Source organism: Lutjanus erythropterus, chromosome 4 (assembly GCF_056507025.1).
Source record: "Lutjanus erythropterus isolate fLutEry1 chromosome 4, fLutEry1.hap2, whole genome shotgun sequence".
Lineage (NCBI taxonomy): Eukaryota > Metazoa > Chordata > Actinopteri > Lutjaniformes > Lutjanidae > Lutjanus > Lutjanus erythropterus.
In genome coordinates this window covers 20,922,764-20,949,455 of record NC_139320.1, presented here as the reverse complement: position 1 = coordinate 20,949,455, position 26,692 = coordinate 20,922,764, and the positions used below count along the sequence as shown (strand labels likewise).

The window sequence follows — 26,692 nt, the reverse complement described above, 5'->3', positions numbered from 1 at the left end:
ACCTATGTGTCTCGCATGTCATTTTTTGTCAGCCATTTTGTAGTTTTTGTTCATGAATGAAACTATCGACGAACTGTGCGCGGTAAAGTAATGTCAAGTTCTTCATGGTTTTCTCATGCAACTTTCCGGATGGTGTGGGATTTGTTCAAACAAAGCTGATCTGGGGAATTAAGTGTCGACTTGATGGGAATTAATAGTGTTAACATGAGCTGATTCAGGAAATGAGCGGAAATTAATTGATTTGTGCATTCACACTTTTTAAATAACTGATTTTTTAATCTGCAGGCTTGGGGGAAGGTATCGAGTATTTTCAAGTCAAAAGGCTCAAGTCCAAGTGAAGGCACAAGTGAAGTCCAAGTCAAGTAGTAAGTCTGATTTTGTCAAGTCGAGTCTAAAGTCATCAAAAACCAGTTGCAGTAGCAGCAATGACAGCAGCAGGGATGGCAGTGGCAGTAGTAATAATATTACAGATGGTATTAGATGGTAGTTGTAAAAGAAGTAGTAGTAATAGTAGTATCGGTGGCTATAGCAGTAGTAGCAGGGATAATAGCAATCGTGGTAGTAATAGTAGCCCTAGCAGTTGTAGTAACAATGACAGTAGGCTAATGTAGTTAAAGTGGTTCTAATAGTAACAGTAATAGTAGCAGGAGCAGCAGCGGTAATAGCAGTTATAGTCATCTTAGTAGTAGCTGTAGCAGCTCTAGTAGAAGTATCAGAAGAAGCATAATATGTAGTAAATGTACCTGTAATAGCAGCAGTTGCAGTAACAGTACTAGCAGTAGAGGAAGCAGCAACAGTAATAGTATAGCAGTAGAAGTAATAGTTATAGCTCTAGCAGTAGGAGAAACAGTCATAATAGAAGTAATAGTAGGAGTACTGTAGTAGGACTGATAGTAGAAGTAGTGATAGCGCAGTATAGTAGAGATCTTAGAACTACATATACTGTAGTAGCGGTACAGCAGTAACAGTAACAGCTGTAATAGTATTAGAAATAATAGGAGTGGCATTAATATTAATAGCAGTGGTCGTTGCAGAAGCAATATTCAGCAGTAAAAATGGCAGAAGAAGTTACAGAAGTAATATTATTAGTACAATGTGGATGTATGGTAAGATTCAAAATGGACGTTTAAGTTTGAAACCGGGCTAATTACTTTCAGATTTTCCATCTGAAAGAAAAACTAATTCTAAATGAGCAGATTATTACCAACAGAAACAATAGCAGTGACAGTAATAGTAGTAGTAGTAATAGAAAGAGAAGCACCAGTACCAGAAGTAGAAGTACTAATAAAGCTAATATTTGTAGCAGTAACATTAGTGGCAGAAGGAGTTGTAGTAGTAGTGGTATTAGTAGTATAGTAGTTGTACAATGTGCGTATGGAAAGGTTAAAAAGGAGACTGCAGTCTGAGTCTGAGCAAATTACTTTTAGATTTTTCACCCTAAAGAAAAGCTGCATTCTGGACCATTTTTGAATGAGACATCTTATTTCAGGTAGAGCCTATATTTGACTTTAATAAAATTTATCACGCTCCATTGGAAAAATGTGTAAGATTATTTCAATTTAAATGATCAGATTCAAATTCTTCTTTGCACAGGGTTTGCGTCAGGGCAGTGTTAACCTACAGTGTAAAGAACACGGAAGCTGTTTCTTTCCACTACAGTGCAGCAGTGGACCTCATGCATATTCATCATATTCATCTCATCTCAGGTTTTCAGCACACCTACTCCTTTGACCTCTTACTTTATGTCATTACAGCGCTTTTATTGCTTTATATTGTTGATGCACTGTCGTTTCAAACTGAGGAATACGTGTGTCAGTGGGATGTGTATGTTTCAGGCTGCTTTAGGTCGTACCAGCGGCAGAAGGCAGTAGGATTTAGGAATTGGATGCCATGCGACAGAGCACCGTATGGATTAAACTGTGGTCTAGTTGGATGTGAAGAAACAGGAAATGATATGAGTGATGAAAGTCATAACAGCAGTATTTTCTTTTACTGCTGCTGATCTGTCGTCAATGTTCTCTTTACCGCTGTGACACCCCAGAGAGCAAGACAGTGCATGGGTGTGTGTGTGTGCGCGTGTGTGTGTGCAGAAAAGAGAGAAAGACTGAAAGAGAGAGAGTCATAAAACTTGATGATAGCACACTGCTGAGTTCAGCTCACTGGGTGTGAAATGATGATGATGAAGATGAAGAGTGGATGTGATGTGGGTGTACAAAGAAACACATACACAAACCTACAAACACACACACATGCGCACGCACAAATATGAGGCAGCGATACTCGTTAGAGTCCAGATGTCTGGTTGGCTCTGAGTCGTTGGCAAGCACAGGGAGCAGAAGAGGACAGAAACACAAACACACACACACACACACACACACACACACACACACACACATACACACACACATACACACACACAGAGTATTTCTCAAATACTCACTGACTATTTGACAGGTGCAGTCTCTTTCATACAAAGTGTGCAAACACACAGTCTGTGAGGGTGCTACTGCATCAAAACACTAGAAATTCATCTGGGTCTTATATTTGAATTTGCACACATTTTTAGTTTGCCAGTTTTGCACATTTTGTATCTTAACAAGCAAAACAGAAGATGCATAATGAGCAAGAAAAAAAATAATAATCACAGTCATGGGATAGTTCAGATTTTATTATATTTTTTTAAGCAAAGTTGTATGAGGTACTTATCCATATTTAGATAAGATTGGATAAGCAGTAGGAGTCCCAGTCATGGAAGCTAAGCAATGTACTGGTGTGGACAGGGTCAACAGTAAAACGTATTTTAGACACCTAAAAGAAATGTCCCACCCAAGAAAAACAATGTCAGCCTTCTCTGATGGGAAGCTGTTGTTATATAAGTTACATGTTAAATATCACTTTCTCCAAACCAACCAAACTCCATTGGAAAAACAGCGATTTTATCTCACAGAAAAGTTGGGAGTTGCTGGGCTACGACTGCCTCTGTGTTATCGTGCGACTTTTGTGTTTTAACATTACTTCAGATTCACCAAAGTCACACAATAACAAAAATGAATTAATAGATGAAGGCAGAAGTAGAACAGAAGCTGTTCTGTTCTGCAAGGTAAAATTACCAATTACCTAAATTTGCCAATGGAATGGGGTTGAGTGAGAGAGAACAATATTTGGCTCATATAACAGAGGTTTCCCATCAGAAAAGACTGAAGTGGTGAAAATATTGCAAATATAATGTATTACTCAAATTTGATCTTTTTTTAGATCTGCCTTTTTTTTTTATTTTTTTAAATACATTTTTGCTGCTGACCCTGTCCACAGCAGTATACTGCTTAGCTTTGTGCAGGTACTCCTCTGCTTCTCCGACCTGGGGGTGTGTCATCCACCATCTACTGTAGGCAATACACTGACTATCAATAAGTAATCCACATTTCACCTTTAAAAACACACATTTACTGTACCTTTCCCAGCCCATCACCAGGATACTACTCCTCAGAAGAAGAATCTGTGAGATGTCCACAGCCCGACCCAGGCCGGCATTCATCCTGTGGAGGCAGTGGCCATTGAAGTCCCACACCTGCAAAAGATGGCATAATTAAACTGCCATCATCACGTCAAATGTGCTTTGTTTCAAAGCGCCCCCAAATGCCAGTAAACATGTCACCATCATGTTTATTAGGACATTTAGCAAAACATTATGCCACTAAACTGTACGTGTTTTATCAGCCTTCACATTTTTTTTTCTTGCCTGGAAAAGAAAGACGTGCCAGAAATGGTAACAGTCGTATTCACTGTTCAAAGGCACTACAACTGCTTATTCTAAGTCAAGATGTTTTGAAATAAGAAAAAAAATTGACCACCCACTTGATACCTCAGGTTATATCTCACACAGTCTGTCCCATGTTGCATGATACTGCAGTTTGGATCTGTCTTCTGGCATTTAACAAAGAAACACTGATTGGCCCAATGGGAATGCTGTAATTAAAAGGTCAAAATTTCAAATTCTGAATGGCCCTAACTGCTACACAACAGGTTCAGTGTTGATGAAAATTGGAGAGATGATGCATCTTGTTACTAATTGGCCTGCTGAGGTTAAAGTGTGTAGCTGTTTCAAATGGCACGTGAGTGTATACCTGACACTGCTTGCACATGCACAGGATACACATGGCTGCATTCTTACAAGGGCTCATGTGGTCAGAGAGCTGATGTGGTTGATTATATTGATTGTAATAAGCATAATTATAATTATTATTTCATTATTTTCTTAATCTGTTGAGAGCAATAATTGCACTAGGCTCGGAGTCATTATGCAGTGCAGTGCTTGAATGCAGAGTGCAAATACAGTCACAGAGCACCACATGTTTTGAAATTTGAAACTCAAAGGAAAATAAAAAGCTGTGCAAGAGACAATTCTGTCCAGAGAAGACACACATGCTTGTATGTGCACACACATAATTAGAGAGGGAAGAATAGAGAGAATTATAACATTTTTCGGAGAGTCTATTTGCATGCGGACGAGAATAGTCACACAGCACCTATTCAGCTATTACACAAAGACCCTAATTTGGCTATGAAGAGCAACAACTGTAGAGAGGAGGTTGTGGTGGATGAACTGGTTAAACACAGGACTCTCCCCTGAAGGCTCATTTATGCTCCATTTACATACAAATATAGATTTGTATGTTTTAAACAATATAACCATTATAGCCCAAATACTTCCATGCATCCTTTATGTTGGCATGTATGTTAAGAAATATATCCACTATGGGCACCAAGCTGAGTCAACCCCAAAGAAGAAGAGTCAAAAGTTTCTGACAACAACACTGACAAATCCAGGGGGAGGTTGTAATAATGTACCTCTTGAAAAGAGACAAAAGCAGAGGCAGTGTTGTTGATGGAGTTGGTCTGTGCAGCCATTAAACACATCACGAAATGTGGACAGAGATTTTTATTTTTATTATTTAAAATGCAATTGGATTTTTAAATCGTTCTTGTTGTGTCCTGTGGTTGTGCCTTGCTTGTACTGGCTGTGCCAGTATGCCCCCATGATTACCAAAAAGTACTGCTCCGTTTCATCTGTATCCTTAAGCTTTCAGAAAACATTCAGAAGTATGGACATAGACTATGGACAGAAGGCTCCGTCCATGTCTGTAACCGCTGAAGTGCTCTACTGCCAGCTGTTTGGGTGGGTAACCTGCTCCACCTCCAAAGCCCCTGAGCTGCTCAGAAATGTGGTTATACCTGTTGACTTGAATAATGAATGTTTGTCACATTTTGTGTTTTAGAAAAAAAACATTTTGACGTCAGATGTTATTTGCACCCAGATGTCACTAGCCAGCAACACTAGAATAGAATATCAAACGTGGCTATTTACACACATGTGTACGCAGCCTACCATAGCAGAGACAGGCACCTGTGTGCCCGTAGTTAACAATATTGTTTGTACCCAAGATAGAAAACCCAGTGTGACTATTCACACCTACATGGCAGAGAAAATCATGATCTTTTCCTAAACCTAACCAAGTAGTTTTCTTGCCTAAACTGAACTAAACTGTGACTGAAAACTGAAAAAAATATTTTTTTTAAAAACTGACTTATACTTTCACAAACCTCAACACAAACCATTTGGGAGAAATTTGGTGTCATCAGAGTCTGTGTGAATAACATTGTCATGGGTTTTGCTGCTCGTAAAAAGTTACAAAAATTATTAGCTTTTGATAGCCGCAAGCTAGGTTTGTCATCACTATAGAAACACATCCACAGCTGCAGAAGTACAGGCACTGACTGTGTATGTGTTTAATTGTGGCTTCAGGTCACAGGGCAGATATTCACATTCCAGGCAGGCTGACTGACTTACAGATAAAACTTTCGTAACAGGTCTCACTTTGTGGGTGCAGGCAGGGATGGGTTTGCAAAACCGGACCTGCGCAGGACTCTGGTTTGTGGTTTGATCCCAAGCTTAGGAAAGACACTGAATCCCAAACTTCTCCTGATAGTTGGTCAGCACCTTGCATGTCAAAGTCTGCTGCCATCGGTGTGCAAATCAGTGAATGAGAGGCAAAAGTGGGTACAAGTGCTGTATATATGCAAATGATTTACACAGTTCCAACACACTCACTCTCACTGATGCAGTTTATTGTGATGAAGGAGAGTGTGCATAGAACAATGTCAGTGGGTTAAGGTTAAACAGCAGAGCAAAAAACCCATTTGTTTCTGATGACATCGCTGTTTAATTTTGGAAATTACTTAAGTCAGTGAAATGTTCTTTTTTTTTAGTAGTAATTACAAATCCTTTAAAAAAAAAAATTCTAAGAATTTCATCCACTTCACCTTCCTCTTGACATCATTTCAACAAACTCTATTTCCTCCCATTTTCCTCCTGAGTTTGCATCTCTGTGAGGACTGACCTGGAGCTGTATGGTTCACAGCTGAACGAGCGTGCGAGTGTGTGCCTGTCCACCTACTTTAACCTCCCCGTCAGTGCCCGCAGTAAACAGCCGGGTCTGCGTACCATCCAGGGCCATGGTGGAGATCTCGGCGTTGCCATGACAACGGTGGAACTGCTTGACCTTTTGGCCCGTGTCAGCAAGCCAGCAGATCACAGAGGAGGCAGAGTCACTGCTGACTACCTGCAGAGAGGAAGAGAGGGGATATCAATCATCAAAAAGAGTCTGATCCTTTTTATGCTGCGAGACAGGCAGCTTCCGCTGATATATTCTTTAATGACTCACACAGCCAAACCATTCTCCACGCTTCGTTACACTTTATTTTAGTGCTAAGCCACCACTGAAGGAAATATGCAACTAATGCTGCTGTCAAGTGGGAATAAAAGCAGAGGGGGAAAAAATCAAGAGTGGATGCACTTTTTAAAACGAGAGCAGTTCATACTGGATGCATTAGCTATTTTATTATTTGTGTGGTGGTGCTGTGTTGGAAACTAATACCAGCTGAGAAAATCTGTCATGGAGTGGGGCAACAGGAACAAAACATGCAATGAAATATAATAATGACACATAAATAGAAAAGCATTATTCCTCTGTGAAACCTCTGCTGAATTTGATGTGTGAGTTATATCAAACTGTAACTGTAAATATTATTAAAACATACAAATTTTAGCTCAGACACTAGAGACCATCTTGTGACGGGATCACACCAACGGCAACACTCAACATGTTGAAGTACTCAGTAGTCATTACTACACCGTTACCAGCTGTGACAGCGTGCGGTTCATAATGTTTTCACCTTGTGAGTCTGTGTGTCATCATGGCTACATGTGGTCCTGCAGATGCCTCCTGTAGAGGGAACTACCACAGAAGTGATTTTGAAAACTCTGCCAGGCATTAATATGTCTAATTTAACAACGCCGGATGGTCTCCAGCTTCATAAGTAGTCAGTACTCATGTGTGGGACCACACCCGTCCTCGCCTTAATTTTCTGTGTTGTATTGACAAAATCTGTCTACAGACATATAAACACCTGATACAGCCTACAGGTTTATTAAGATTTTTGCATTTCATTGTCTGAAGAAACTATTGTAGAAGTGACAAAACACTCTCACCTCACTCGATGTTAATTTAGTGAATGTAGCTTAGATTTTATTAAAGTAGGAAATTTTAACATCTATATTTTCTGTCCAAGTAGACAAACTCCATCTGCTGTACTTATTAAGAGCATGTTATATGATTGAAAGCTACTGAATCAACTTTGACCTCATTGTTTTGTCAACTGCTGCTTCCAATGTCAAGGATGAACTTTTTAATTCAGTTAATGTAGCAATCAGTGCAGAGACACTGGCAGTCAGTCAGGTCAGTCTATAAAACAATGTCATAAAAAATTGTGTGAGAAATATTCTGAGTTAGTATCTAAAAATAATGACAAACTTTCTTGAAATAGGTTTCTCATTATTTTGAGAAGGTTTCTCATTATTTTTAGATACTAATGCATCATTGTGAAAACCTTTCCCATTAAAATGGCTTACAGAATCTTTTTTTTTCATCACGTTGGTGGTAATGGGTTTCCATAGACAGAGAGAGCACAGTGAACATCAGCACAATGAACATGTCATAAAGGAGACAAGCATATATAACGCAGATCTAGCTGTTTGAGTAACATTGTGCTTCATAGTCAGTTTATATCACATCGACACATCTCCTGTTGAAGGAAAGCAGGAGGAGTTGACGCTCCTCATGGAGGAACAGGAGCGTGCGTGCGTCCTCTTGCGTCTTTGGGAAGACACTGGCCAGACGGTGAACACACCGCTGACTCGATACATCCCATAGACACAGAACCTGAAAAGTTTATGTAGACATAGAAGTTATATGAATCACCATATGCACTGAAAAAAGTTAAGTACGTATTTTAAAAACAATTATTATCAAAAGACATTATCATAATTACAGAACAAATACAATGTTTATCAAAGAGAGTAGCAGCCTCTACACAGTTTTATCGCCACTTAGTCATATTCATTTACGGCACAAGACAAGAAGACTGCCGCTGTTCCAGGAGTTCTTCCACAAGAAACTGAAGTAAAGCTTTCAGAGTTTCTTGCAATGGCAGATGGTGTTTGAGCAGAAGGCAGATGGAACATAAATCACTCCTAAAATATTCATTATCTTCAGAAAAGCCAAAGAGAAGACAAACATGCACAGTGCTACAACGAGGAGAGGAAAAACAGCTCAAGCAGCAACATCCTCTCTGCATCTGAAAGAAGAGGGCTTTAAAGGAAATGCGGTCCTAATTTTGAGAAACGCTGGCTCTTATAATGGCAACAGTGTGAAACAGGCGACCAATCATCTGCACCACGGCCTCCTTCCTCTGCAGTAATTACAGCAAGGTATAACAATTAATAGGGAATTTTCTGAATTCAGGTATCGTACTGAGGAACTGAGCTCACTGGGAGGCCTGAACTTAATTTCCCCTTGAGACAGTAGATGCAGCTGTCTGGTCCTTTGAGATAAACAAGGAAACAACCTGATAATATTACTATGGCGGCTAAGGTCGGAGATGTGTTTGCCTTGTGTCTCTCAAAGGAGCAGATGTTAACTCTTATCATATCACTGACCCTGCGAGGAATAGGAGGAAAGGGTGCTGAGCTGTGGTCTCAGATCTTGCACATTCATGCTTCACTTGTTTTGGATTTGCAGGCCAACAGGCTAATTCTATGTGCTGCAGATGTGTTGGGTTTGACTGTTTGGCAAAGATTATTTATGGCATTATCTGAGAATGTTTAAATACTATCCCAAAGGACCAAAACTTCAGAATTGAAGGGAACGTCTGGACAAAGCATGTGCTGATTATTCTTTTATTCTCCTTGACCAAGTTTCATTAAATCAGTTTCAGTGTAAGACACACTGGACTCCTGTGTACTTTCTCCTTTTGATGTATGGGCAACAGATAAAATCTACAACAACAGAGCTCTTTATCATGATATTATCCTTTTTAACAGTCCTACCTTATCTTTGGAGTAGCTGAGCAGTTGATGATTGGTCTTTATGAAGCGGACTGCAGTGACGGGGCTCGTGTGACCCCTGAGCGCATAAACTGGCTCTGAGGTCACGTAAGGGTTCCACAACAGAACCTGATGATCCACACCTGCAGTGGCTGCAACCAATCAGAATGTCCAAATTAGCAGAGGCATTAACCACAGTTAATTACATACATACTATGTTAACTACATAGAAAAGTGTTTTTAGGCACTTGGTTTGCAGTGAAAACACAGAATTGTTGGACCTACTTCATTCTCCAATTGATCCTTTCTACATCCTGCCCCTTTTCGTACCTCAGCCAACATTTCCTGTATGGTACGCTATGTGCTGGCTTGCCTATGTTGAAAAGTAAACCTAATTATGAAAATGGTTCAGTTAGCTAACTAGTTACAACTGATGGTTAATGCCAGCAAAATGCTAGCTAATCTACATGAATCAGTAGCTAGCCAGCTAGCCATTTTGCTATATTAGCTAACCTAAGATTTGATTACATTTGGCACTTTTACAGGTCCCCCTGCAACATCTTATAGCCATCTTTGAAATTTGATTTTCTTTGAAGCATAGCACATAGCATACCTGTATTTAAGCACATGAAACAGGAAAGGAGAACACTGGCCTGGGTTCTGCCAGGTACCAAGCTTGCCCAGCTGTGGTGCACATAGCTAAAAAGGGCAGGGATCAGGAAGAGTCAACTAGTAACACGCAAATGAATTAGGCTTAAGCTTTGTCAGATCAATTTTAAAGCAATCAGCATTGTTCCACCAGCAGTTGCGAGCAATGAATTTAACGATGTGTGTCCTGGCTAACTCGGACAGATAAAACAACTCACGTTAGAGAAATGCAGCTAAGGGCGGGTGTAGCTGAGGTACACAAAAAAAAGATGACGTCATGTGGGCATGCTTTGGTTTCAGTCAGTTTCAAGATAAGACAGGACAAAATGAAGCTAAATGTAAATGTATGTAAATGTGAATGTAAAATAGCAGAGTAGTGGAAAGTGAAATGTGATGTATTTTAGTTTGATTCTTTTAACAAACAAATACTTAAGTGTTATTTTATTGATATGATCATCATAATCCATTATTTTCTCCTTATTTCACGTAGAAAGAATAAGAGCTCCACATTGTGGACAGAGTATCAGGTGCACAGATCTACTTAAGATATTGTTTATTAATCGTTTCCAAGGTAAATGTAGCAATTAACTGTGATATTGATTTTACTCCCCTGCCCTAGGGTGCTATATGTTGTACGGATTGTAAGGCTCTCTGAGATAAATTTGTGATTTTAGGCTATATAAATAAAACTTTAGAAGGCAAGATGAGGATAAACACTTACTATTCGCTCTAACATCAGAAGTATGCATCACTAGTCTGAGTACACATTGGTCCCCACCTATCAGATTGAGTGCATGGTGGTGGTCCATGTCCCACACACCCCTCTTTGTACAGAAAGAAGTGACTCGCAGATTCCTGCTTTCCTTTTCCCTCCAGCAGATCACCATGCTGCTCTGCGGTCTGGTTCTGCACGACACAAAGGCTTCCAGTGAGCCAAGGTAATGTACTGCAGCAGGAAAGAGTCAGAAAGTGAAAGTAAATTAGGTGTGACAGATACTGTAATTAGCTTTACTACGACTAGAAAAGAGTGAATAACACTGAGAAGGAACAAGCCTGCTAGTGATTTAAAGTCAATTTGAAACTGGGTGTGAGGAATACAGCACACAAACAGACAATTAGGCTTAACTAAATTAACTTTTGTCTCTTTTTTCTTTTTTTATAAACTTTATTCCTAAAGCACAAAGTTACAAAGTGATTTACATGGTTGAAACAGAAAAAAATATAATTAGAAAATAAAGTTAGACAATTAGAAATAAAAGAAAAATATAATAGAACAAAAAATCAACAGCAACAACAATGACAATAATAATCATAATAATCATAACAATAACAATTAATTATAACAATTACAGTAATCTATGACCTTCACAAGATCAGGCTGAGAGTGATAACTCCTAATTTTTGAGATGCTCCTCCATGACTGAACAACTTTAACAGCTTGTTTTTCAAATTCGGTTTCACTGTCAAATATTGCACTTAATTTTCTGTCTTTTCTGTCTTCTTCGCTTCTTCGTTTTTCATGGGACATAAATTTCCATGTCATCCACACAACAAAGGTCTCTAGTTGTGTGTTTATGTATGATACGTCACAGTGGCAGCATGTACAGAACAACACAACGTGGATCCAAGGACGATGCCTTGTGGAACACCGCAGGTCAGAAGAGGAGGCATCACGACCACTATTGAAAAAGTTCTGCCTGTTGACTAAGATTTGAAAGAGCCGAGCATGTGCAGATCATGAGATAATAAGATTCAGATCACACTGATTTCGACAGTTACTTTCTTGTGACTTCAAATTGAATGTTTTGGCCATTCCTTCAGTTTTTCAGCAGAACGTTTGGGGCTCTGTGATTGACATGAGACTTCACACAGAAGCTCTTGAGAGCTTGAGCCCCTTGCCAGTGCCCAGTTGGCCCATTTGGTAATCCACAAAGACAAGGTTTCTTCAGAAGAACTGTGTGCTTAAGGCAGAAGGAAACACACGCTAGTGGCAAGGAGAGCTGTCTATAATGGACAAAATACCAAGAAGAACTCTCCTTTATGAATCGGGTGGTCATAACATCTGAAAGACTTGATGATGGCTTTAGTTTGGGAATTGCGTCCTTCAAACTGCACAGTGAAATGGCCTCAACATAATTGAGCAAGGCATAGGGGTCGAGAAGGATCACTGGTGACATGACCGATTAACGTTCATTCATTAACATGTTTATCCACACAGATTTGATCTGCGCCAACTTTTCTTGAGAGAAGAAACGAGAACGATTATGAACAAAGGCCGCCGGCTTCCAAGCAGTCCGTCTGTGTGGAGCAACAGAAGTTACCAGCAGAGGGAATAAATTAGTTTTAACTCCAACAAATTCAACATACATTGCAACATATTTTGATGATGACACACTGTTCATTTTATTTCATTTCTTCAAATTAGACACATCACGCTGCTGATGCCAGAAAGCTTTCACCACCAGAACTCTGAAGGACATCCACTCTCTGAAACGGCTGTGCTAAATGTGCATTGACTGCAACCCTGCTGTATAGTAAACCAACCAATCCACAGGCGCTCAGCACAGCATAGAATTAGGCCGGTTTGATTTGCTCACTGGTATTACAGAAAAAGTAATGGATCTTGCATCACCATCTATCTCAATTAACACTTTGATTGAGAACAGCTAAATTGGATGCCACACGTCTCTATTAGAGAGGCTGCTTAGCTTTCAAATACTGCACAAATAAGCGCGGGGTTGCGAGATGGCATGTGACAGTCGTAGGTCAAAGATCAGCTGCATGGCTGGGGCAAATAATTACGTCTGATTATATTTCATACACCGCATCTTTTCTCCGTCCTGTGAATTAAAAGATCAGTGGAGTTTCAGACAGCGCCGCATGACTCATCATTGATTAATGAGGCCTTCTCTCTTTCACTGACACGGACAAATCATAAATCAAACTATTTGTGATGCAGACCCAGATACGTAACATCTGCTTGAGCCAGTGATGTATGTAATGTCACACTTACTGCTGTGAGAATTTAAAGAGGAACAGCAGGAGTCGCTTTATATCTACATCAAAGCAAACCTCTTTTGTTCTGCAACAAATCGCTGCACATTTTGGGAAGAACGCTGACGTTCATCCTTAATGTTCTTTTTCATTTCTTTGATCACAACATTATGTGGATATGTTAATGCTCATTCTCTCTCGCAGACATGCTTCTACAGCTCCCCTTCCTTGTCCTTACGGGTCTGTGTCCATCCCAATTTCCTCCTAATTTCCTCTCAATTTTCCTGTCTGTTCCACCACCCCTTCCCCCCGTCGTCCTCCTCCTCCTCCCCTCCTCTCTCTGGTGGCCCGTGAGCCCGAAGGTTTGGAGGTCTGGATAACCAGCCATGTCTAATGGTACACAGCCCACTCATACTGCAGGGTGGGCAACTTCAAAAGAACAGCACCAGCACCCCAGAGGTATGCAAACACACACACATACAGTCGCACAAGCTCCCTCATTTCCTTTCTCGCACTCTCAAAACACCACACGCACTCACAGCAATCCTCAGCACACATCCTCGCTTGTTGTTTCGCATGCACACGCACACGCAGGCTGCAAAATTTCAATTAACCAGCGCTTTTAATGTTTTGGCATTGTCTCCTCTGCTTCCCGCTCTTTTGTTGTCCCTTTGTTTTCCCATTTGTTGTGCTTATTTATATGTACTTTATTCTTGTTTTCCACCCTTTATCAGAATCTTCCCTTTCAGCCAAGTCTAGTCTCTGAGCGCTGCCTCTGCTGAATCATTATCAAACAGCCCAATGACTCTTCAGAGGGGCTCTACACGAATGATGCAACTGAGATACAACTAAGCGACCTCTTTGTTACCCGGGCTGAGCTGAAGTGGGGGCGTCTCGAGAGGCCAGACCTCAAGCCCGTGACTTTATGCCAATAGTCAAAAGTCTGGCTATGCAAGACTATAAAGTGGATGACTCAGGACTCGTTGCATGTGTGTCACTGTGTGTGTGTGTGTGCGTGTGTGTGCGCGTGCATCAGTGACAGAGACACACCCAAGCATTTCCATGGTGTTGCATAAGCCGTTATTATAGTGATACTGAAAAAGTGAGCAAGCAAGTGCAGACAGTGGCTCTCATCTCAGCTGTCAAGGTGAAAGTGTGTGTGTGAGCGTCAGATATGTCCGACACCCTGTTTTCTTTCTCTCTGTCATGTGAAACACTGATTTTGTATCCTTGATATCACTCTGACCAACTAATAAACATGATGTTTGATGTGAGGGCCTGGATGAGTGCAGTTAAAGGGATAGTTCGGATTATTTCAAATGGGGTTGTATGAGGTACTTGTTGATAGTCAGTGTTTTAACTACAGTAGAGGCACATCCCCAGTTCGAGAAAGCAGAGAGAGGCACCAGCTAAGCAATGTACTGCTATGGATAGGGTCAGGAAAAAAGTTATGTTGCCTACTTAAAAAAATCCAACTGAAAGAATACACATCCGTTTAAGTCTATGCTGTATTTAGAATATTTTGTCCACTTTACTTTGCTCAGACAACCTTGTCCAATGGTAAACTACTGATTTCCCCCATTTGGTTGGTTTAGAGAGGGTAGTATTTGACTTATATAACAACAGTTTCCCATCAGAAAAGGCTGTCTGACAGCAAAGTGAAGCAGTGAAAATAATACGGTGTACACTTAAAGTGATATTGTTTTTTTTTTTTAGTTGGGACTTTTGTAAGTGGCTAAATTACCTTTTGCTGCTGACACTGTCCACAGCGGTACATTACTTCAAAACCGATGCCCCTCTCTGCTTCTTCTACTGGGGGCTTGCAGACTAGAATCTACTGGGGTTAATGCACTGACTGTCGACAAGTTCGTCATACAATCCCACTTCAAATAATCAGAACCAGCTTTTTAACTACTGCAATGAAAAACAGCCGGATTTTGAGGTTGATTAATAACACTCATAGCAATTTGTTTATGCAGCAATACCAGTTTTCTGATATTTAGGCATGTTGAGACACATCTACTATTGTAATCTCTTCATGCTGGCCCCTTTATTTGCATACAATATGACATGGTCGATGTGTAACCAGAGAAGCTTGGGTTGAGACAGGACAATGAAGAGTGAAGGAAATGATAAAAAGACATGCCTGTGTGCATTTGTAAAGGCTCGTTGGGCTATCATCAAAGAAACTGAAAGAGAGACTTGTATCTATGTTTTGTGACACATGAAAATAGAACTTTTTGAGTGTGTCCTTGTATTTCTTACCTTTTCTAACCCAGGCAGACGCGTGTGCTTGGTGCATCACAGTGTAACAGGAGCGATGCTTCCCTTTGACCACCTCGTCCCACTGGATGATATCTGCTGAATCTGAGTCCGTCCTCTGACTGAATCTCTCAAACAGAGAGATGTGAGCTGAAGTGAAATATAAAGCACTGACCTGGGATAACACACACACACACACACACACACACACACACACACACACACACACACACACACACACACACACACACACACACACACACAGAGTTATGGATAGATGATGCAGAAAAATGAAAACTCTTGACAATGTTCTGCCTCCCTCCTTCTTCTCTTTCTATTGTTCCTTTACTTTTTTCTGTCTCTGTATTACCTGTCCTCCAGTGTCTCCTATGGTGAGGACAGCCTGGTCCGGGTGAGAGGGATCTGCCCAGTAGTCTAGACACCAGGGAATAAACTTCAGACCCTGGAGAGAGAGAGAGTGTGTATAATGTTTCATGTCCACTCTATTTTTTCAGGTTATATATACTCTGGATACTGAATATCTGGGGTGCTACAGTGTGACTATGATGACAGAAAATGCCAGAGAAAAAAGTGTATACATGAATATATATATGTTGTTATTTTTGGAGGAGTATTACTGCTCTTACCTGGAGTTTATACTTGCAGCTGAAGTCTTGTTTCAACATTATGTCATAAAAACACACCTCCTTACTTGTGAAAGACACAGCTATCTGAAAATAAGGGGAAATGAGTGCAAATGAGTTTATTAGAAACAGAGGGACATACAGATAAACTGCAATGCATCACATCAGTATGATATATTTAATTATGTAACAATTTCCCTGGCTGATAATTGATAAACAGCTGGAAAATATTCATGTTATACAACAGAATTCTATCTGTCACCCTCAAATCTGTAGATTAAAGAATTGCTAATTGAAAGTATTTATCAATAATTGATGGTTTTATCACTGGAAAATGAATTTTTATTTTCTGATCATTATGCAACAGTGTCATGTTTGCAATGCCATTAACCAAAAGCACTGATCAATAATTAATTGACTGACTGAAATGTTTGTTTACCTCGGTGTAGCACAATGTCTGACCCCTAAAAATTGAGACTACTGATCAATAATTCATCTCTAAATCATTTTCCACAATGAAATTTGTTCAGTTGTGTAAACCAGGATTTCCCAAACTTTTTTTAATAATCAGTCAATGATCAATCAAAATGGCCAATCCTACTTCTCGTCTTCATGTTCCAACTTCCAAATAATTTGAAAAATGAAAATATTCTGTTCTTATTGTTGCTGAGAACCCATTAAGGACCCCCTGTTGGTCCCCAAACCCCCAGTTTAAAAATCACTGGTGTAAATGAAGCTACAAGACCCAGAATGTGGCAGGTTGTGGATGCCAATCAATAATGTGACTGACCAGTTGTTCATCATGTGACTTTCTTCACCTTGTGGACATTGTGCAGCAGCACCATGTCAGTGACCCAGAGGTCTTTGGGTGTGACGGTGCTGTTTTGCAGTCGATGTGTGTGGAGAAGGGACATGTCCTCTACATCCCGCAGCCCCACAGTTCCTCCTTTACTCACGGTTAGATATTGACCTGAACTCTGCAGGTGCAACACCTGGGGAGACCAGAGGACATCACAAAACAACACCATTTAACCTAGACAGGGACTGTGCAACAGACAGACTCGCCTTCAGAGCTGCTATAATGCTCTTTGTGATGTAGTTTATAACATTTTAACGGGCAGTTAATTAGTAAAATGGAGGCTACGGCCTTTAAGATGAAAATATTTCATCATAAAGTATTTCCTTTCATTTCTTCATTATCTTTAGTCATAAAACTTCACTAGAATAAGTAATTTAACAAAATCTTTCGCTTATTGGATGCGAGTATAAGTGAGAAGGGCACATTCTTCTGCGCTGAAACCAATAAAACAAAAAGGATTAATGAATGATGCCATTTTATTGGCAAGGCTACAAGAAAAAACATTGTGAGCTGCAGAAGAAAGACTTCAGTTGACTGTGTCTGATGAGAAGGAGATACTGAATGCTGTTAATGAAGGTTTATTACTACTCAGAATACAACAGAGGTCAGGGCTTCAATGTACTACCAATGTATTTATTGCAGACTGGGTTACTTCTACAGCCAACTGGAGGCTCCCTCAGATTAATGTGTATTTATCTCTAATTATTCTATTATCCTCTAATTACCTATTCATCTACAGCTGGTGAGTCACTGGTAACATACTGGATGAGTTTCTAGTGCCTTTCTTCCACAAATGCACCAAATGGAGAGCTGATATTTTTTGGCAATCTATAACCTGCTTGCTTTAAAAACTGACATATACTGAAAATTGCAATATGAAACAATTGTGCATCCATAAATGACTACTGCAGTCCAAATAGTGAGTGGAAAAAAGGTTGAAATGAAGCAACTCGAGGAAGTTCAGTCAAGCGGCACGAACATTGCAGTAGTGCAAGTCAGCTGTCAATGTTATCCTAAAAACAAATGTCCAACGCTCCAAAAATACACACTCTAGAGTTTGAGTTCAGTGACTGCCTGTCTTACTGCCTACCAGACTCCATTAACATTTTGCTTAATATAACGTTATAAAAATCCACTCCATCTACAAGATTGTTAATGATTTCTGACGACTCATAATCAGACATTTACTCATTTACAGATCATTCTGCATTAATTTGTTTCCTTATTTCTGAATACATATCATGATTGTTTTGTGATTTACTACAGTAAATACATTACAGATTTCTCCTTTGTTGCATCTCTGTCTGTAATTTTCAGCCCGCATAGTTTTTGTACACAAACCAAATTATCTTTGGTATTATTTTCTTCTAACTGGAGCTCAGTAAGGTAACATTGTGTCCTGCAACTCGATTGGATGCAGTCTGACTGGTTTTAGAGAGGAAAGCGTCGACTTGCTGGGAAGGAATAGCATAAACAGTGCTTAATTCAGGAAATTGATTAATTTTTGGATTCACACTTTTTGAATAGCATACTTTTTTAGTATATCTGGGCAGAGGTGAAGGTATCAAGTATTTTCAAGTCAGAAGGCTCAAGTCCAAGTGAAGTCTCAAGTCAGTGGTGTTAAAGTTGGAGAATTAATTATAAAACAGCGTAATTACATGCTGTTAAACCAAAACAATCAGCTCAGGGATCTTCCCATAGAGCTAAGGTGGACTGCAGTCATGGATAATTCTCTCTGGGTTGTGACTATGAGTAACCCCTGCCACACTGCGGTCATTTGATCTATTGTTATATAGAAATATGGATTAGTGCTGCTTTAAGAGTATTTTCTATTGTCTACCCTGGCTAAGTTACGCCACATTTAATTAAACGGACAGAAATGAGAGCCTTCTAAGCGACAATTAGTCTGTCTGCCTCTTTACGACTGATCTAAGCTAAAGGGGTCAAAACCTTCCAGCCATTTGCAAAACAACTTACACAACACTCTGACATTTTGACATTCCCAGGATTGAAAGATTAAAGTGGTGAGCCATCACTTTAACCACAGCAGTAGGCACTTTATTCCCGGCCACTTCATTTACATATTAATTGATAGATGTTAAACTTAAGGGAGTCCAGAGCCATTTATCTCAGAAGAGGTGTGCCATTTTGATGAGCAAGAGCCTAATACTTCAAACTCTTTCTTACACAATGTTTAATAATGTGGAATTCCACCCAGTCAGCAGAGTTTGGATTCTCCAGTCGCTCATTGTCAAAATGTATTTCAGATAATATCCTGCAACTGATCATATGTTTGAAATGGACAACATGTTCTGACCCTCGAAACAAACTATTCCTCTCCAAGAGGTCTCAAAGAGGTCAGTGACCGTTTTACCTTTTGAACCGGGTCTCGATGTGGACAGGTCAAAGTGCGCGTTGGCTTCCAGCGAGGCGTGCTGCTGGTTCTGGTGTTCCTCACTTTATCAGAAAGTTCAAGCAGCAGAAAAGAGCACAGGCCTCCCCAGTCGATGCGCCCTTCTTCCTTCACTGCGTCAATGTCCAGAAGGAGGCCGCGGTGCTCCTGGGTGACGACCACGCTGTCGAACAGGAGGCCGTATTCCTCCTTGGAGCCATGGCCAACTGATGACGAAGCCAGATGGATGAATTCAGCTCTGGACAAGGAGTGAGATGCACCTGAGGGGTCCTGTATCAACATCAACAAGAGGCATGTGTGCATATTTCAAATCAGACCTGGAGGGGTGATACTATGGTAACACTTGTTTCCCATGTAAATTAAAGGTGTTGTCATAAGAATCTGACACTTTATTTAAAGACTGTCATAACCATGTCATGACACCTATCATGAACAAGAAGGGGACTGTTGTCATTAAGCGACTTTCAGTGGCCCTGGAGCTGAGTCATTATTCAGCAACTAGCTCCATGGCTAGCTGAGCTGATGCTAATCACCTTGGTAATGTACTCTCTTGTCAAACCAGCCATTTAATGACATCTTTACGACAAGTCTAAATGACTTAACTAAGCGTCCAGGAAATTATCTACAACAATAATAACAATAACAGCATTTAACAATAATAAAACTTAATGACATCTTTATGACAAGTTCAAAATGTAGCACATTACCTGAGGTCAATGAAAACATTCATGACACAATCATAATACTTTCATGATGGCCAGCGTCATAACCAACCACATATGACAATTTTGATGTAAAATGTTAAAAATATAAGTCTAAACAGTTTGATAATGTCAAGTTGTCATAACAAAGACATTTTTGTTTTGGTTAATATCAAGGTTTCGCAACAAATACATTTCAAACAATGTCAATTTTGCTTTAAAAGTGACATAATTGACTAAGAAACACTTAATGACAACAGTGATAACCATTCATAAAGACTCCTTCATATTCATGACAGGTATCATGACATAGCTATGACAGTGTAATGACAGTCTTATGCACACCCCTTGAAATAAAGTGTTATTGAAACTTTTAATAAACTGACAAAAAAAAAAAAACAAGCAGACACTCACCAGGAAAAGGCCCTGTAGCTTTCTGTAGTCCTCAGCGTTCATCCTGCTCTCAAGCTGTGCCACCTCCATCCTCGTTCCCATGGTTACAGCTTAGACCTGTCAATCAATCACCAGCAGACCAGACAAGGTCAGGAAGGTAAAGTATGTGTATGCACGTCCGCACTGACTCAGAGTCAAATAATAGATTCCCCACATTTCAAGGTGTTACATGACGAAACGGGATGTTCCCGGCTCGAGTAATCCCTTAGTAACCTTCTATATCTGTTTCACAGCAGGTTGTCATGTCACCATAATCACACGGCAGAGTCACAGCAGCAGTGGCGGACTCCTTTTGTTGGCTCTTTTCGCTCTATCCAAACATGTCTGTGTTGAATACTGTGCAAAGGTCTTTCATTTTCAACAGACAATTTCCCCCAGCTCGGTGGCTTTCAAAGGTGGGTGAATAGGTCTCCAAATTATGTCTGAGAAATGGATGATGGAGGCAGCAGGTTGCCAAAGCATGTCAGGTCTCTGTTATGTCAGGTAATGTGAAGTAAAATACTGAACTCAGGTAGATGAACAGCATGAATAATGGGAGGTAGGGATTGTTAAATTAGCCTGTGTGGTGATTAAAAAGCACTTTTGAAGTCAAAAAGAGAAATGCGAGATGATGAAAAAGTTTCTGCAAAACCCTACAAAGGGCAGCGGAGGACGGCAAACACTCCGTGTTTCATTGTTAGCCCGACATAAACGTTTATGAGAGAAATTCATTGGAAGTGGCATCAAACTGGGCAGAGATTTAGATGACAGGGTGTGTAATGAAAGCAAAAAATCAATGCTTTGCTGGGGCCATTATCTTTTTTATAATGGTGATTAACTGCAACATGATGCTGATGGTTGATGAAAGTTTATCCACCTCTTTATTTACATCCCTGACAACAAGTAGCAGGCGGCGACAGATACGTTTATGCTACAGTAATAAATGAAAAGAATGGCGAAACCTCGGGGACAATTCGATCATGTTTTGTTTATGAGTGCGATAACTTTTAATCAACTACATCCTGACTTGTTCTGTGGCGAGCAGCTGGCATCGGTCTTTATGAGATTACACAGACACAGTCACATAAAATGAACACAACAAGAGGCCCATATTTTGAGTTGATGCATACATATTGCTGTTTGAGCAAACACAAATCAGTGCTGCTAAGTCTCACCGTCAATCCCACAGGAATTCTGTGGAATCAACTAATCTTTTCTCATGAACTTAATGGAAATATACAAGTTTTATTCATTCAAGTTACTTTAACTTGAAATTCTTTGCGTTTAATTTGAGGTATTTTTTGAAATGAAGAGTTGAATTAATGCACTGCACATTAAATTAAGTTAAAAACTCTTTTTATAATTTGAAGACAACATTTAAAATTAAACTTTGCTGCTCATTTCTACACTTAAAGTCATGGTTGCTTGTTTTCACTATAATGAAAACACTGCAAACAATGATGAAGGTTAGTACTGAATTGAGTCACTACCCCCTTAAAATTAAATATTAATAAATTCAGTGGGAGCAGTTTTTCATATCGTCTTTGTGCGAACGCTGGAACAAAGTAGCTCCAACAGGAGCAGCTGCGGCCATAAGTTCTCTGTGCGAAATGAAGAAACTGAATCTTCAAACTGAGAAAATGTAAAAAAGAAATCAAATTTGTTTGTAATATTCATCCATGTGTCTGAAGAAATGTTGCCGTGGGAGTTGAGCATGAGCGTTGTTTTATTCACTGTCAAACAACCAACCAGCTGATGAAAATACATCTGACACGCCTCAGGTAGAAATTATGTTAATTGACAATAGTAATATTAAAGTTTATTCACTTTATGTTTAGTCACATTCATCAGCTTACTTCCCCACTGACATATCCCATGCTTTCCCCACAATGGCTCACAGGAAACACACTGTTACTGTGAAAAAGTTACGCATTTCTCTGGAAAGAACATTGCTGCAAACTTTTAGAACAACGTATGTACACAACTCAACAAAATAAATAACATTTTACCGTGGAAATGTGACCTATTATAGCTTTAATATCAAGTTTATTTGACTAGAAATGTTGTCTTTTCACATTCAGTCGACTTAAAATGTCAGTGCAGCCTGCAGACTAATTTATAATTTATTTTTACACTGTGTAGGGAACTGCTTTCAATCATGTGAACTTTACAGGATAATGCAACAGAAAAATAAAAAATTTAGAATGTCATATCTGTTGGCAAAAAAAAAAAAAACACTTACCAGGGTTCTTCCTCAATGGGCCCTTCAGGTCTCTCTCGAAACTTTCACTGCTGGATTTCTATCTAGGGTTTATTAAAGTTGTACAGCGTATCATCCACTGCAGTCAAACTGTCCAAAAAACCATCTCAGTAGCAGGCTGTAACTACATAAAGACAGGCTCTTGGCCTGGCAACATCACTGTCAGATTAGCTTTTCAGGGCTGCCACTGTGTACACACACTTCAGTCAAGCAGATTTTTAATCATGAAGTCCATATAGTAGAGCTGAACACACACTTTCTCAGGATAATAACAAATTCAGACTTACCAAGACGACCAATTTCATCCTCTCAGTCCTCAACGGGTGTCCAGAGTAAACTGTCCTACAGTCCCTCTATGCTTTGAGGTGTTGAAACACCATTTTTAAATGTATGACATTTCAAACAAATCCTCAGCCTCTGGCTGGTCTCACTTGGCCTTGGCTGGTTCTTCTTGTCTGTGGGAGATTCAGCTGATTCCAGGAGCCCCAAGCTTTGTGTCCAGAGGTTTGTCTAAGCCAGCGATGTCTGAGAGGCAATCAACGCTAACAGCCCTGGCTGCAGCACACACCCCCCCAGAGAGAGTTAACTGCCCCCAGTAGCCCAGACAGTGGCAGAGGCCACACACACACACACACACACACACACACACACACACACACACACACAATTCTTTTCTTTTATTATCCTTCACTCTCAAAGACTCAGGCTAAGTTTCCTGGCAACCAAGTAGTCAAAAAGAGTCCTGTTTGTGAGTCCAGGCCCTATCGTCTGTATGCAACACAATGTGTGTGTGTGTGTGATACCTCTATTCACAGATTAGGCACCGGAGAGAAAATAATCTGTGTGAGGTACAATTACCACACTACAAACAGACACCATAGCTACAGCAACACAATTCAGGAGAACATTAGTATTCTACTGCCACTCATAAAAGTGTTCCTGCATTGAAACGACTTTAAAAAGTACTGACGTGAACCTGGACCTGAACAAAAATAAAACACACACCGGCTGAGCTTTATAGTGCCATTCAAATGCCTCTGAGTTGACTTCCTGCAGGTCACTCGTAGGTGCAAACACATGCAACAAAAGAGGGGAAAAAGTCTCTCAGGGATTTGTTAAACTGAGACAAATAGATAGCCAGTACGACTGCAAGCATGAATACACACAAAAGCCATACATCCAACACAGATATTATCCTTCCCCTCCCTCCCTCCCTCCCCGCCTGCATCCCTGCTGCTTCAGTGACCACGACCAATCCCTGTGTGTGACTTAATGGCCTGGAATAACTTGAATTAGCTGATTACAGCGGTCGTCAACGGTGACAGGATCAGAAAATTAGGTCTCAGCAATTTCAATAATAAAGCTTTAAAAATTAACACTATCACAATTGGATTACAGTGGTGCATGTAGGCGCCAGTACAGAGCCCAAAATAGCCCACCACAAATCCACCATGGAAAATCCACTATTATACAGGGAGAAGAATGAAGTTGCTGGAATGGGGAAAAAATTGGTACGGATCTTAGTACTGGGAGGAAAGAGGTGCAGGCAAAGAAAGAGAATGCAAGGGCAACTGAGCGGAAATGAAGCACTTTTCATACAACAATGCAAATCTGAAGAGAGACCCACTTTTGAAAATCTTTCTCAAATGACAGAACTCTTTCGCAATAAAAAGAAAAGTGTTTTTTTTCCCCCCCAACACACTCTTCTTGACTCTTGTTCAGGAGTTCTTGAGGAATTTATTTCAAGTACTGTCATTTTATTTGTTTGCTTCAATGAATGTTGTCAAGGACGTTGCAACTAAAATACCAGAAAGAAAGACAAAGACAGAAAGGAAGATACATCAATGCTCAAATAAATTTGTGGAAACTTATTTGTTGCTTCAAATTCTGTGAAATCTGGATGAAATTCAAACAAGTCACTAACCACCAATTAGTATTTATTCATGTCTGAAGCATTTGCTAGAAGCATCCAGCCTCCGTCACTGAAAGTGTTACGCAAAGTTCCTCTGCTGTACCTTCTTTGCCTGAACCAAGTCTACTTCTGCCGATTGTTGTAACAACCTTCAGCTACTACAGTTTTGAATGGTTTTCATGACAAGCCAACCTGTGTTTGAGCACTAAGTTGTGCCCACGATTACAGCTAAATAAAGGATTTGTTCACTGATGTTAAAGCTTCTACAAGGAACTTTAATGTTTTGTTAATTTTGGTGGCCCGTGGAAAAACGCGGCAGTGTTCAACCATAACAACCGCCTCTTTTAAACTTGCTAACGATTTAAACAATTAAACTCATTTCATTTGATTTCAAGGAAAATCCAAGTTAATCCAATTAAGATTAACTATAAAAAAATAGCCAACCTTCTTGCTGATGGTCTTGTTTGGTTATGTAGATCATATGGAGACATAAGTATTAAACTGAGACTGTTAAAACCAGTTAAAATGTCCTCATAGCAGGTTTAAATATCTGGCATGACATTGGTAGATTTTGAAAAGAAAAGAAATCTCTGATCAAACACTGTGGCAGCTTTGCTGGAAATATCTCAGTGTGATATCCTGCCTGTGGTTTTATACGCTACATTTGGGAAAAGAGTTAGAATTGTCTGTCTTGTGATAGTAAGCCTCCACCAACCAGTCAAATTTCAAAGGTATTAAATGTATTTAAAAAAAAGTTATCACTACACATGTATCATTCCAATGAATAATTTCCAGTGAGAAATATGCTGTCTTCACTCAGAGACTATTTTTACAGAGGACTGATAGAGAGCTGAACATTTGATGTCACAGTGAAATTGACCTTTGGGATACAAAATGTCAGCACCTCATCATTTCATCCGATTAGATACTGGGGCTGCACAATTAATCGAAATGTTATCAAAGTCGCAATATGGCTCTCTGCAATTTTCAAATAGAAGGAAGTGCAATATTCGTTAAAGGCAAAATGTGTCAAAAACGTCAATAAATAACTGTTGTGAGGCTGAGATGTCCTCTCCTCCACATTATATTCTACAGACTTAAAGTGATAGTTCACCCAAAAAGGGAAATTTCACTCAATATCTACTCACCCCTGTGATGATGTGAGGATGGGTGAAGATCTCCAGTTCACAAAACATTCCCAGTCCAGTACAACTGAAGTGAATGGTGACCAATTTTAAAATGCAAACAAAAGAACAAAAAAAAACACAAAATGTCTCCATACTGCTCGTGTGGTGTAATCCAAGTGTCCGTAAGACGCGACATTAAAATCTGACCCAGAAAGACGCCATTTACACCATGTGTTTAGCCTAAATGTCAACTGTAGCCTCTCAGACCAGATCTGCGTGCTCACGCCTGAGGCGGGTACACAAGCTCTCACACCATAATCATTTTAACATTTTTCAATCAAAGTAAGAATAATGATGTCATAATTATCATATACCTCTAATATTGCAAATCATATCTTAATTACAATATCAGTCATAATAATCACAATTAGTTATCTTTTCAAAAACATTCAGCCCTATTAGATATTTAAAATGTGTGTGAGCTCACAGTGATCTCTGACCTCACAAAATCCAATCAGTTCATCAATCATTGACCAAGTGGACGTTGATGCCAAACTGAAGAAATACAAGTGAACGATATGAAACATAAGCTAGATTTTCCTTTTGTATGGCATACAGCAGCATTTCCTTACCAAACAAATCTGAGGATCCAAATTTTCTTGTGAAGTACTTCATACTTTTACCTCATCACGTCTGTAAAAACCAAATCAAATGATCAGAGAAGGAAAAATCCCTCTGGTTGAAGGGCTCAAACCTCATGTCCACATTTAGGCCCTAACCTTTGATGAGGAGTCACAAGTAGATGTTTTAAAAGAGGTAAAAAAAAAAAAGGTTAGACAGGGTGCATACAGATTCCTAGTACATACACACATCCCCAAAAAATCTTTAGATTAGGTCATTATCTTCAGATTCTGCATCTCTGATCACCTCATTAAAAAAAGCCATGTGTTCTTTTATACATCGGACTATCTTTTGTTAGTATACAGTAAATATGAAGA

General features: G+C 39.7%; 1 protein-coding gene across 1 annotated transcript in view; it reads right to left on the bottom strand.

Annotated features, from left to right (window-relative positions):
* Positions 1-20,458, bottom strand: part of LOC146328343 (cilia- and flagella-associated protein 337-like) — a 41,713-nt gene extending 21,255 nt beyond the window's left edge. The window contains 11 exon segments of the mRNA XM_084716286.1: positions 3,453-3,568; positions 6,456-6,620; positions 8,130-8,279; positions 9,446-9,594; positions 10,869-11,036; positions 15,350-15,521; positions 15,717-15,809; positions 15,994-16,077; positions 16,809-16,982; positions 19,224-19,532; positions 20,378-20,458. Of these exon segments, the coding sequence (XP_084572412.1) occupies positions 3,453-3,568; positions 6,456-6,620; positions 8,130-8,279; positions 9,446-9,594; positions 10,869-11,036; positions 15,350-15,521; positions 15,717-15,809; positions 15,994-16,077; positions 16,809-16,982; positions 19,224-19,532; positions 20,378-20,458 (1,661 nt within the window).
* Between the last annotated feature and the right edge of the window lie 6,234 nt (positions 20,459-26,692).